The sequence below is a fragment of the Seriola dumerili genome, unplaced genomic scaffold (genome assembly GCF_002260705.1).
Source record: "Seriola dumerili isolate Sdu_G_001 unplaced genomic scaffold, Sdu_1.0 BDQW01000242.1, whole genome shotgun sequence".
In the NCBI taxonomy this organism is placed as follows: Eukaryota; Metazoa; Chordata; class Actinopteri; order Carangiformes; family Carangidae; genus Seriola; species Seriola dumerili.
In genome coordinates, this window is record NW_019174497.1 from 9,156,037 (window position 1) to 9,168,538 (window position 12,502).

Here is a 12,502-nt window from a genome sequence, read left to right on the forward strand (position 1 = left end):
TGATGTTAAAGGGATAGTTCAGGTTACTTGACGTGGGGTTGTGTGAGGTATTCATGCATAGTCAGTGTGTTACCTGCAGTAGATTCAGATCAGCGCGCCGCCAGTTAGGAGAGGCGGCCAGGATCCACTAGCAGAGCGATGTGTCGCTGTGCACAGGGCCAGCAGAAAAAACATGTTTTAGATACTTTTAAAAAACACCCACCGAAACAATCCAATATCCGTTTAAATGTACGCTCCATGCAGAAGCACTTTCCTTTGGCACTGTATGTATGTATGAAGTACTGGGCTGTTGTGTGCAGGTGTGGCAAGTGGTGGATTTCTGCTGCCAGTACCTGGAGCGGGAGGTGAGTGAGGACAACTACCTGTACCTGCAGGAACTGGCTCTGCTCTACAGCCTTGAGCGACTGGACGCCTTCATCGACCACTTCATCCTCACACGCTTCGCCGCACTCTCGTTCACCACAGATTTTCTTCACAACATTCCTTTACACAAACTCTCCTCCTACCTCTCTAGTGGCCAGGTAAGTACTCCAGGTTTAATGTTTTGAGAAAGAGTATTCTTCGGTTTGGAAAAGACGCTCCGACCATGACACAACATGAAATCCCGTTATGTTTGTGGGGAAAAGATCATAGGAAGCCTCAGAGCTCCTCTCCTCATCATCAGGTTCAGCATGAGAGCGAGCAGGCACTTTTCCAGGCCACCATGCAGTGGCTCAGCCAGACGCCCGAGCGGACGGCCCACGCCAGACAGCTCCTCTCGCACATTCGCTTCCCTCTGATGCCGCCGGTGGACCTAGTGGGCCAGGCGCTTCCTGCGGTGCGGGCCCTGCTGCCGGAGGAGGCCGGCTGTGAGGCCCTGGTGGAGGAAGCTCTTGAGTACCACACCAGTGCCAGCGCGCAGCCGCTCCTGCAGACAGGACGCACCATGCTGAGGGGAGGAGTAGAGCAGCTGCTGCTGATTGGAGGAGAGGTACAGATGGGTCATGGGATCACTTTGATGTCTTTTTTTTTTTTTTTAACTGGTCTTAGTGAAAAACATGATGAACACATAACCAAGTTTGAGCTGCTGGTCTGAGGTGTCAGACTTTGGGACATGCACTGCACAGTAGTTTGGTGATGTTGTCAGATGACGTTGTGGTTATAAAATCGGGGGTTTAGCAGCAGCTTGAAGCGACTGCTGGTTATCATGTATCTTAATGGGCCACGTTTCCATCTCTGTTTCAAACTTGTTCCGTTGTCATGTGTGCTCTGCTGTTTATTGTAAAGTACTTTGTAACTGTGTTTTTAAGAGTATAATATAATTATTATCATGTGACTTTCTGTTACAAGACTTGAATTGGACTTGGAATTTCTTTGGACTTGATTTGAACTTTTTGCTGATTGCTGAAAACCTTTATGTTGCAACAAAACTGTAAAAAGTGAGATTTTTTAACAACTACAACTTTCTTCAGATACAATAAACTCTTTCACATCAGCTGGAGCGGGAAACTCATTCATTTCCTGTCCTTACCTCTTGAGGTATCGGAATTTGGAGAGGAGCTGAGCGCCAATGTTTGTCGGCTGGACGGAGAAACAGGAAGCTGGGAGGTGGAGACGGAGCTGCCGGCCCAGCGGAGCCACCACTGCCTGGCAGTACTGGGGGGCTTTATCTTCGCTGCGGGCGGCAGCTCGTCCAGGGACAACGGCGGAGACGCTGCCTGTAACCTGCTGTACAGATACGACCCCCGCCACAACCAGTGGACCAGGGTACTGTACCACACAGCCAGTTCCACTCTCCCTATCGCATACTGTCATTTTGTAAATGAAGTGTATATATCACACACAGAACATGTGCTCAAGCTCTAACATTGTCAGAACATTCAGCGGAGCAGGTCGTTTCAGGAAGTGTCAGAGAAGATAAAAACCCAGACGCAGTGACACTATGATGATTTTCCAGGGTGCTCCAATGAACCAGCGGCGAGTGGATTTTTACCTGGGGGCAGTGGGAGAGTGTCTGATCGCCGTGGGTGGGAGGAACGACACTGGAGCTTTGTCCTCTGTGGAGGTTTATTGCCCCGCTGAGGACTGCTGGTCCTACGTGGCAGGACTTCCCAGGTAGGAACACAACAAGTTTCTACTGGCTCTGCTGTTTCAGGAGGAAGCTGCTGAACGACGCCATGAAATTTCATACATACATTTATTTATTTATTTATTTTTTAATAAATGTATAATGCTGCTTTGCCTTACTTGTAATGTTTGTAGTGGCAAAAGTAGTAGTAGTAAGTTATTAGTGTATTTATTTATTAATTTCTCCTTCCCCAATACTTTTCTTATTCTCCCTCGACCTTACATGTACATCTATCCAGACTCAGTGTGGAACACACACACACACACACACACGCACACACTGGTATAAACTAAAATCAAATCGGTAGTAACAGCAATTGGGCGACCTACTGTATATCCCTTTAGTCCTTTTGAAATTGTCTTGTAATTCTCTTTCTCACTGTTCTCTTTTCTTTGTGATGATCTGATTTTCATCTAAGTCAAAATGATCAACAACACAATGTGCTTACACGAACAAAACACAAACAATTCTAACTTTTCATGTCTTTATTGAACACACCCATTAAACGCTCACAGTGCTGGCGGACAAAATAAGTGAACCCTTGAATTTAATAACTGGTCAAACCTGATGGAATCAGATCATTTTATTGTATTATATCATTATCATTTTACAGAATCAGATCCCAAATCTGATTCTGTAAACCTCCTTTGGTAGCAAGAACTTCAAACAAGCTTCTGATCAGACCTGCACAATGTCCAGGAGGAATTTTGGACCACCTGACCACAGGTTGGCAGGAAACAGCAAATGGTCTGAATATGTTTCTAAATGAGAGATTTTAGTTTTTGATTTTTTTTTTTTGAATTTGTGTCTTAGTTGACCTGAGCCTGAGGAAGTACAGGTTAGAGACAAAATGAGCTGATCCTGACCAGAGGTGTCCTGTATGAATGACAAACCCTTTTCATTTAGTAAATATTTTCTCTGGGACTACATGCACATACATGCAGGTCAAAAGATTTTTTTAATAGTCCTATATTTGGCTTTTTGAATTCTGTCTTTTCTAGGTTTACTTACGGCCATGCGGGGACGGTCCACCATGGTGAGGTCTACATCTCAGGTGGCCATGACTACCAGATCGGCCCATACCGCCGAGATGTTCTCAGTTATGATCCATTACGGGACGGTGATGTATGGGTGGAGCGCCAGGCCATGTCTCTGGCCCGAGGCTGGCACTGCATGGCCTCCCTCAACCACCTCATCTACGCCATCGGGGGCAGCGACGACCACGAGGACACCACCGAGCGCTTCGACATCCTGCAGGTCGAGTCCTACGAACCACACAGCAGCCAGTGGACCCGGGTGGCGGCGCTGCTGCTGCCCAACAGCGAGGCGGGGCTTGCGGTCTGGGCAGGGAAGATCTACGTGCTCGGGGGCTACAGCTGGGAGAACATGGCCTTCTCCAGAGCCACGCAGGTGTATGACCCCAACAAAGGTTCTTGGTCCAGAGGGCCTGACTTGCCAAAACGTATCGCAGGGGCCTCAGCATGCGTGTGCACTGTAAAGCCCTCAGCGTCATCACCCTCTCCAGAGAAGAAGAAGGTGGGACAAAGAAAGAAAGGAAGATCACACCCCATGTAACAACAGTCATGAAGGAGCGTCCCTCTGTCCTGAGCGACTGAACTACAGCCTCAGACTCTTCTAACAAGAGATAAACATTTTGTTACGTCCCCCACACAAGTGTCAGAGTCATTTTCCTGCAGCTTCACAATAATAGAGAGGAAGAGCAATAATGCTAACCACTGGATTAAAAATGAAAGTTCCTTTGGTAAATACCTGATAAATGTGTGTTAACAAATACTACATCACATGTTGGACAGTGTGTGTCATTTCTGTGTCTGTGGGAGACATAACAGTATTCAGGCACCTGTCTGTCTATTTAAAGTCAGGAGCTTGTAGAAACTCAAGAGACTGGTTGGTGGGTTAATATTAAGTGTAAACCTGCGAGATGTGTTTAAGGGTGGGGGTGGGGGGGGGGTTGCGATTGTACTCTCACACTCCAGACTGCGCTGTGGACAAATCTGCAGCATGTAAACCAGAAGGCCACCAGGAAGGGAAGGCTGACTTAAAACTGGGGAATCCCTTTGTATAATGCTGATTGTTTAGAGCTGTTAAAAGAAAGTAGAAAAACCCAAGTTCACTTCAGTGTCTTCATTTTGAAATGTAGGCGACTCGTAAAATGACAGCATGGCAGCAAACAACAACTCTTTTAGTACAGTTGTCAGCAGACATCTTGATATTTGAGTGGAATGTTTTCCCTTTGTTTGCTCTTTATATTATTACAAATTAAAATTAAAAAATTAAAATAAAATAAGAAAAATTAAAATAGTTTTTTTGTCTAGAGTCAGTTATCAAAAAAAAAAAAAAAAGCTGCAAGTAATAGAATGAAATGCAGACTGTGATGTTTCAGATTGGGAGAGATGTGCCCCAGGTCTGTGCAGCAGCTGCATTTACCTGATCAACCTGAATAGCGATTGTCCAAATGTAGCTTAGCAGCTGTAACGAGGAACTAACCAGCTCCACACTGCAATATGTGACAATGTTCTGTTCCGTTGTCTCCTGGATCAGCAGCTGTAGCCACAGTCTTTTAGCAAAAGCAGACAAAATGACAGTTGCCAACCAGAAGCAATAACTAAGAGGTCGGGGCAGAGAGAACCGTCAATCATTTCAATTCATTTTTTCCCTCATCAATCTTAACTCAAGATCCCATAATGACAGAGTGAAATTTTTTTCAAATTTATTAAAAAGAAAAATATCACACAGACATAAGTATTCAGACACTTTACTGGATTTAGTTAAAGCACCTTTGGCAGTGATTACAGCCTCAAGTCTTCTAGGATGGTGTTGGGAGGTGCCTGGCGTCCTCCAGACATGACGTTTTAGGGATATTCAGCCCACACAGAGTTTACACAGTATTTGTAACATACCTAACTAACGGTTTACTAATCGTTGGTTGAATGTTTCTATTTACATTGTTGAATATTAGAAAGTTCTACATATTTGTGAAATGTTAAAAATACTGTAAACTCTGTAAATGGACCATCCAAATAAGGCAAGACCACACTTTTTTTTAATGAAGTGATATACTCAGTATTGTCTATTACAATATATTTAGTAATAACTTACTAAATAAAAATAGTCTATAGATTGTGAAGAAAATCATTCATGAAACATTGCAGTTTTCACCAAAATAGAAAAGAGCTTTTCAATGCCCTGATTTGTCTTCACTTCACATTTCATCATCATTAGGTAAACAAGTCACTGCTTATTCACAGTGTGATACTGAAGGTAGACTGCATGTAGCTGGTCTGAGTCCTGACAGCCTCAGACAAAGGGGTAGTAGGGATGAGACTTGACACTGGCAAACAAAACAAAGACTTGAGTGAGTGAAAATAGTTGCACCTCGCAGTAGACTGTCGCTCACGTTTGGCCGTGCGTTTACTCACTCATCCAGAATGCAGGCCCTCCAGCCTCGGTCCAGTCCTCGCAGCGCTCTCATGTCCTCTTCAGACAGACTGAAGTCAAAGATCTGCGGCAGCATTGACACAGTTTGACAAGAGCATTATGGACAATATTATTATCCCTGTAGTACAACTGTGAAGGCAGCTCTTCTTAGGTGAAACGGACTCATTGCCCCTTTTGGTCAACTGACTTAGAAGAGGTGAAATCTGACACATCATCCAATATATCACTGCTCCAACACTTTGTAATGAGTGATAACAAAACTGACATTATCCAACATGAGGAGAGAGAGTGGTTTTGATATATTTATTTGTATATTTCAGTCAGTAGACTCATGTAGTTAGATTATTATGTGACTATAGAATAGTTTTTTTTGGTGTTTGGGCTCTGATCTTGTCACACCCACACAAGCAAAACACCAAGCTCAGCGCTACATACAGGGGGATGGACGTAGACTCAGAGCCGACAGGTGGATGCTGGGGTGGAGATGAGTGGTGGCACCAAGAGATGCAATTAACAGCAGAGTGGTGAGGCAGAAAGAATAAGCAGAGCACTGACGGCGTGTGTGGAGACTGCAGTTAAAAGTAAAATAACTGCTACTTCTTCATTTCATTCACAAATATTCTATGGTGACTATTCCGGTAAAAGTCTATGGTCATTTACTGTCCACCAGGAGAAATGGGGGGATTGGATAGATAGATAGATAGATAGATAGATAGTTTATTTATCCCCTCGGGGAAGTAGATTGTCCCTCCTGCCGTCCTCTGGTAACACACCTCAGTTTACTATTGCTAAACAAAGTAGAGTTCATTTTGTCATTCAAAGATCAACTTCATCCATATGTTTGATTGTGTCCTCATTGTCATGTCTTCATTATTAATGCCTCATTTATTCAGCTGCTTATAGAGATTAGGTTTTAAATAAATATCTTCACTTATCACCAAGTGGTGTGGTGTTGTGTGTTCTTTCAAAGCAGAGATTGAGGTCTCTGTATCATCCAAATGCAGACAGGCAGGTGCTGTGAAAAGACAATGGCCAAGGCTTACAGACCAACAGGTGAGCAACAGGAGAGGTGGCAAGAATGGGAGTCCACAGCGTGAACAACTCAGAGGACAATACATTGAAACATGCTACGATCTGGCAGCGAGCAGGAGGAACAGGCAGGCTTAAATACTGTAATTGAGAAACGAGGGGCAGGTGTGTGGATGGGAGGGGGAGGTCGAGGTGACTGGGACGAGCAGGGGCAGATATGGAACAAAAGAAACAGGAACTGTGAGAGACAGAGAGGGAGAGTTTTTACCTTTGCGTTTTCAAGAATGTGATGAGGCTTGTCACTCTTAGGGATGACCGAAATACCCTGCTGTATATGGTACCTCAGCAATACCTGGGGGAATACCACTGTTACTGACGATGCAGTACACAGGTACACATGCATGATACAGCGCAGACACTGAAAACCGACCTGTGCTGAGCTGCGTCTGTGCTTTTTGGCTACATCTGCAACCACCGGGTCCTCCAGGAGCTTATGTGGATCGGTGTCTCCACTGATCCTGAGACAGACAAGATGAAAGAAATTCACAGGAATCAGTAGACTCGGTGGGTAGGCACGTTTCTATCTCACTCATATACTGTCATACTGTTACTGCATCCTACTTCAGTCTACGTCAAACATACACAACTCGTCTAGAGTCACGTGCTGATATTCCATGAGACTATTACTGAACTCGAGCTCCAGGGGTTGTAGATCAGATGAGAGAATAAATCCTATGGCATAAAAAAAATGATGCAAGGTGCCATGAGATCTGTTGACCCGGCGATGGCCGTATCCACAGCCACACAATTGAAATAGAAATATGGGAACATTCATGCAGTCTCACCACACTCAACATACAAAGTCAAAGACAGGTTTACGGTTTCACGTACTCTCCCACAGCATTACACCAGTCTGTCAGTTTTATTTGCTGTCACTTTAACCTTCCTGGTTTGGCTAAAAGAGGCTGAGGGTTCTGAAGGTTCTGTTTTGTTAGCAGTATTTTTCTGAGTCTGCATTTGGTTGACCCGAGGCTCAGTTATTTACCACATCTCCTTATTTTCATTTGTATTTTTAATATGTTTTAGGGTGAAATTAAACCCCTTTTTACTAACAATCCAGAATGCCTAGGTCAAATAGACGGTCTCATATCACTCCCACACTCACTTCCCTTCAGTGGGTCCCTGCTACATGTAGAATCCAGTTCAAAATTCTCACAGTTTAACTGATCTACCCAACCCCTACCCATCAGCTCGCTCTCTCAGGTCAAATGTCATTCAAGTCAAACCTAGCGTCTGTCCTACACACTCGTTTAAAGACGTGGTGATGGAGCTTCATTCATTTTTAACCATCAGTGTGAGCCAGTAGAGTGTGTGAGTGATGCTGCGCGTCTTACAGCTGCGGGGGTCGCTCAGGTGAGCCAAAGGGGCTGTAGGCAGTCAGGGCGATGTTCTTGGACCTGCAGAACTCTATCATGTCTGTCTGGACTAGGTATGGATGTAGCTCCACCTATGGATGGTATACAAAGTGAGCATCAATGCTGAAGGCCTGAACAATGGACACAAAAACATGATCTGTGACACAACATCACATGTAGTTTCTGACGGGGTAAACCGGTCATATGATGTTTGTACCATCATATGATGTAAAGCAATTACTATGTGGGAATATCACCCCTTAATACAAAAAAATCCTCATGTAAAGGATTCCTCAAGATGTTGAAACTTTCCTCTGACACTCCATGTTGACATGACTGCATCACATCATATCTGCTGATTTGTCAGCTGCATATTCAAGCTGCCAATCTCCTGTTGTACCACATCCCAAAGGGGGAGGGGGGGGGGGGGCCTTTTAAAGTCAGGAAGCTTGTAGAAACTCCAAGAGACTGGTTGGTGGGATTAAATATTAAGTTACAAACCTGTCATGCGAGATGTTAAGGGTGTGGTGGGTGGGCGGGTTGCGATTGTACTCTTCGACACTCCAGACTGCGCTGTGGGACAAATCTGCAGCATGTAATCAGAAGGCCACCAGAAGGGAAGGCTGCACTTTATAAACTGGGAATACTGGCAATTCACCCTTTGTAATATATCTGGATTGTATTCAGATGCTGTTAAAGATGAGAAAGTGACGTTAAGGATAAAACCCAAGTTAACACTTTCAGGTGTCTTCATTTGGCATATGTAGGAGCGAGATCTGTCCGTAGAATGACAGCGATGGCGCATAACAACAACTCTTTTAGTACAGGTTGTCAGCAGACATCTTGATTATTTTGGTGGAATGTTTCCGTTTGTTTGTCTCTTATATATTGAATTACAAATTAAAATATAAAAAAATTAAAATAAAATAAGAAAATTTAAAATAGTTTTTTTTGTGTCTAGGAGGTCAGTTTATCAAAAAAAAAACAAAAAAAGCTTGCAAGTAATAGAATGAAATGCAGTGGTGATGTTTCAGATTTGGGAATGAGATGTGCCCCAGGTCTGTGCGGCAGCTGCATTTACGCTGATCAACACTGAATAGCGATTGTGTCCCAAAATGTAGCTAGCCAGCGCTAACGAGGAATAACCAGTCCACACTGCAATTATGTGACAATTGTCTGTTCCCGTTGTCTCCTGGATCAGCAGCTGTAGCCACAGTCTTTTAGCAAAAGCAGACAAAATGACAGTTGCCAACCAGAAGCAATAACTAAGAGGTCGGGGCAGAGAGAACCGTCAATCATTTCAATTCATTTTTTCCCTCATCAATCTTAACTCAAGATCCATAATGACAGAGTGAAATTTTTTCAAATTTATTAAAAAGAAAATATCACAGGACATAAAGTATTCAGACACTTTACTGGATTTAGTTAAGCACCTTTGGCAGTGATTACAGCCTCAAGTCTTCTAGGATGGTGTTGGGAGGTGCCTGGCGTCCTCCAGACATGACGTTTTAGGGATATTCAGCCCACACAGAGTTTACACAGTATTGTAAACATACCTAACTAACGGTTTACTAATCGTTGGTTGAATGTTTCTATTTACATTGTTGAATATTAGAAAGTTCTACATATTTGTGAAATGTTAAAAATACTGTAAACTCTGTAAATGGACCATCCAAATAAGGCAAGACCACACTTTTTTTTTAATGAAGTGATATACTCAGTATTGTCTATTACAATATATTTAGTAATAACTTACTAAATAAAATAGTCTATAGATTGTGAAGAAAATCATTCATGACATTGCAGTTTTCACCAAAATAGAAAAGAGCTTTTCAATGCCCTGATTTGTCTTCACTTCACATTTCATCATCATTAGGTAAACAAGTCACTGCTTATTCACAGTGTGATACTGAAGGTAGACTGCATGTAGCTGGTCTGATTCCTGACAGCCTCAGACAAAGGGGTAGTAGGGATGAGACTTGACACTGGCAAACAAAACAAAGACTTGAGTGAGTGAAAATAGTTGCACTCGCAGTAGACTGTCGCTCACGTTTGCGCGTGCGTTTACTCACTCATCCAGAATGCAGGCCCTCCAGCCTCGGTCCAGTCCTCCAGCGCTCTCATGTCCTCTTCAGACAGACTGAAGTCAAAGATCTGCGCAGCATTGACACAGTTTGACAAGAGCATTATGGACAATATTATTCATCCTGTAGTACAACTGTGAAGGCAGCTCTTCTTAGGTGAAACGGACTCATTGCCCCTTTTGGTCAACTGACTTAGAAGAGGTGAAATCTGACACATCATCCAATATATCACTGCTCCAACACTTTGTAATGAGTGAATAACAAAACTGACATTATCCACATGAGGAGAGAGAGTGGTTTATGATATATTTATTTGTATATTTCAGTCAGTAAGACTCATGTAGTAGATTATTATGTGACTATAGAATAGTTTTTTTTGGTGTTTGGGCTCTGATCTTGTCACACCCACACAAGCAAAACACCAAGCTCAGCGCTAACATACAGGGGGATGGACGTAGACTCAGAGCCGACAGGTGGATGCGGGGTGGAGATGAGTGGTGCACCAAGAGATGCAATTAACAGCAGAGTGGTGAGGACAGAAAGAATAAGCAGAGCACTGACGGCGTGTGTGGAGACTGCAGTTAAAAGTAAAAAATAACTGCTACTTCTTCATTTCATTCACAAATATTCTATGGTGACTATTCCAGTAAAAGTCTATGGTCATTTACTGTCCACCAGGAGAAATGGGGGATTGGATAGATAGATAGATAGATAGATAGATAGATAGATAGATAGATAGATAGATAGATAGATGATTAGATAGATAGATAGATAGATAGATAGATAGTTTATTTATCCCCTCGGGGAAGTAGTTGTCCCTCCTGCCGTCTCTGTAACACACCTCAGTTTACTATTGCTAAACAAAGTAGAGTTCATTTTGTCATTCAAAGATACAACTTCATCCATATGTTTGATTGTGTCCTCATTGTCATGTCTTCATTATTAATGCCTCATTATTCAGCTGCTTATAGAGATTAGGTTTTTAAATATAAATATCTTCACTTATCACCAAGTGGATGTGGTGTTGTGTGTTCTTTCAAAGCAGAGATTGAGGTCCCTGTATCATCCAAATGCAGACAGGCAGGTGCTGTGAAAAGACAATGGCCAAGGCTTACAGACCAACAGGTGAGCAACGGGAGAGGTGGCAAGAATGGGAGTCCACAGCGTGAACACTCAGAGGACAAAACATTGAAACATGCTACGATCTGGCAGCGAGCAGGAGGAACAGCAGGCTTAAAATACTGTAATTGAGAAACGAGGGGCAGGTGTGTGGATGGGAGGGGAGGTCGAGGTGACTGGACGAGCAGGGGCAGATATGGAACAAAAGAAACAGAACTGTGAGAGACAGAGAGGAGAGTTTTTACCTTTGCGTTTTCAAGAATGTGATGAGGCTTGTCACTCTTAGGGATGACCGAAATACCCTGCTGTATATGGTACCTCAGCAATACCTGGGGAATACCACTGTTACTGACGATGCAGTACACAGGTACACATGCATGATACAGCGCAGACACTGAAACCGACCTGTGCTGAGCTGCGTCTGTGCTTTTTGGCTACATCTGCAACCACCGGGTCCTCCAGGAGCTTATGTGGATCGTGTCTCCACTGATCCTGAGACAGACAAGATGACAAGAAATTCACAGGAATCAGTAGACTCGGTGGGTAGGCACGTTTCTATCTCACTCATATACTGTCATACTGTTACTGCATCCTACTTCAGTCTACGTCAAACATACACAACTCGTCTAGAGTCACGTGCTGATATTCCATGAGACTATTACTGAACTCGAGCTCCAGGGGTTGTAGATCAGATGAGAGAATAAATCCTATGGCATAAAAAAAATGATGCAAGGTGCCATGAAGATCTGTTGACCCGGCGATGGCCGTATCCACAGCCACACAATTGAAATAGAAATATGGGAACATTCATGCAGTCTCACCACACTCAACATACAAAGTCAAAGACAGGTTTACGGTTTCACGTACTCTCCCACAGCATTACACCAGTCTGTCAGTTTTATTTGCTGTCACTTTAACCTTCCTGGTTTGGCTAAAAGAGGCTGAGGGTTCTGAAGGTTCTGTTTTGTTAGCAGTATTTTTCTTAGTCTGCATTTGGTTGACCCGAGGCTCAGTTATTTACCACATCTCCTTATTTTCATTTGTATTTTTAATATGTTTTAGGGTGAAAATTAAACCCCTTTTTACTAACAATCCAGAATGCCTAGGTCAAATAGACGGTCTCATATCACTCCCCACTCACTTCCTTCAGTGGGTCCCTGCTACATGTAGAATCCAGTTCAAAATTCTCACAGTTTAACTGATCTACCCAACCCTCTACCCATCAGCTCGCTCTCTCAGGTCAAATGTCATTCAAGTCAAACCTAGCGTCTGTCCTACACACTCGTTTA

General features: G+C 43.4%; 1 protein-coding gene, 1 long non-coding RNA gene and 1 pseudogene across 2 annotated transcripts in view; 1 reads left to right on the forward strand and 2 right to left on the reverse strand.

Annotated features, from left to right (window-relative positions):
* Window positions 1-4,043, forward strand: part of klhl36 (kelch like family member 36) — a 7,015-nt gene extending 2,972 nt beyond the window's left edge. Inside the window, exons 5-9 of the mRNA XM_022755907.1 lie at window positions 300-521; window positions 665-970; window positions 1,519-1,746; window positions 1,937-2,094; window positions 3,109-4,043. Of these exons, the coding sequence (XP_022611628.1) occupies window positions 300-521; window positions 665-970; window positions 1,519-1,746; window positions 1,937-2,094; window positions 3,109-3,682 (1,488 nt within the window). The 3' untranslated portion in view covers window positions 3,683-4,043. The remainder of the gene's footprint in view (window positions 1-299; window positions 522-664; window positions 971-1,518; window positions 1,747-1,936; window positions 2,095-3,108) is intronic.
* Window positions 4,044-4,813: 770 nt separating this feature from the next.
* LOC111229795 overlaps window positions 4,814-12,502 on the reverse strand; it is a 10,567-nt pseudogene continuing 2,878 nt past the window's right edge.
* On the reverse strand, window positions 10,123-11,690 carry LOC111229553. The gene is made up of 3 exons (XR_002665408.1): window positions 11,619-11,690; window positions 11,459-11,542; window positions 10,123-10,164 (listed from the first exon to the last, which is right to left on the reverse strand). It is a non-coding gene; the product is annotated as an uncharacterized LOC111229553 (long non-coding RNA).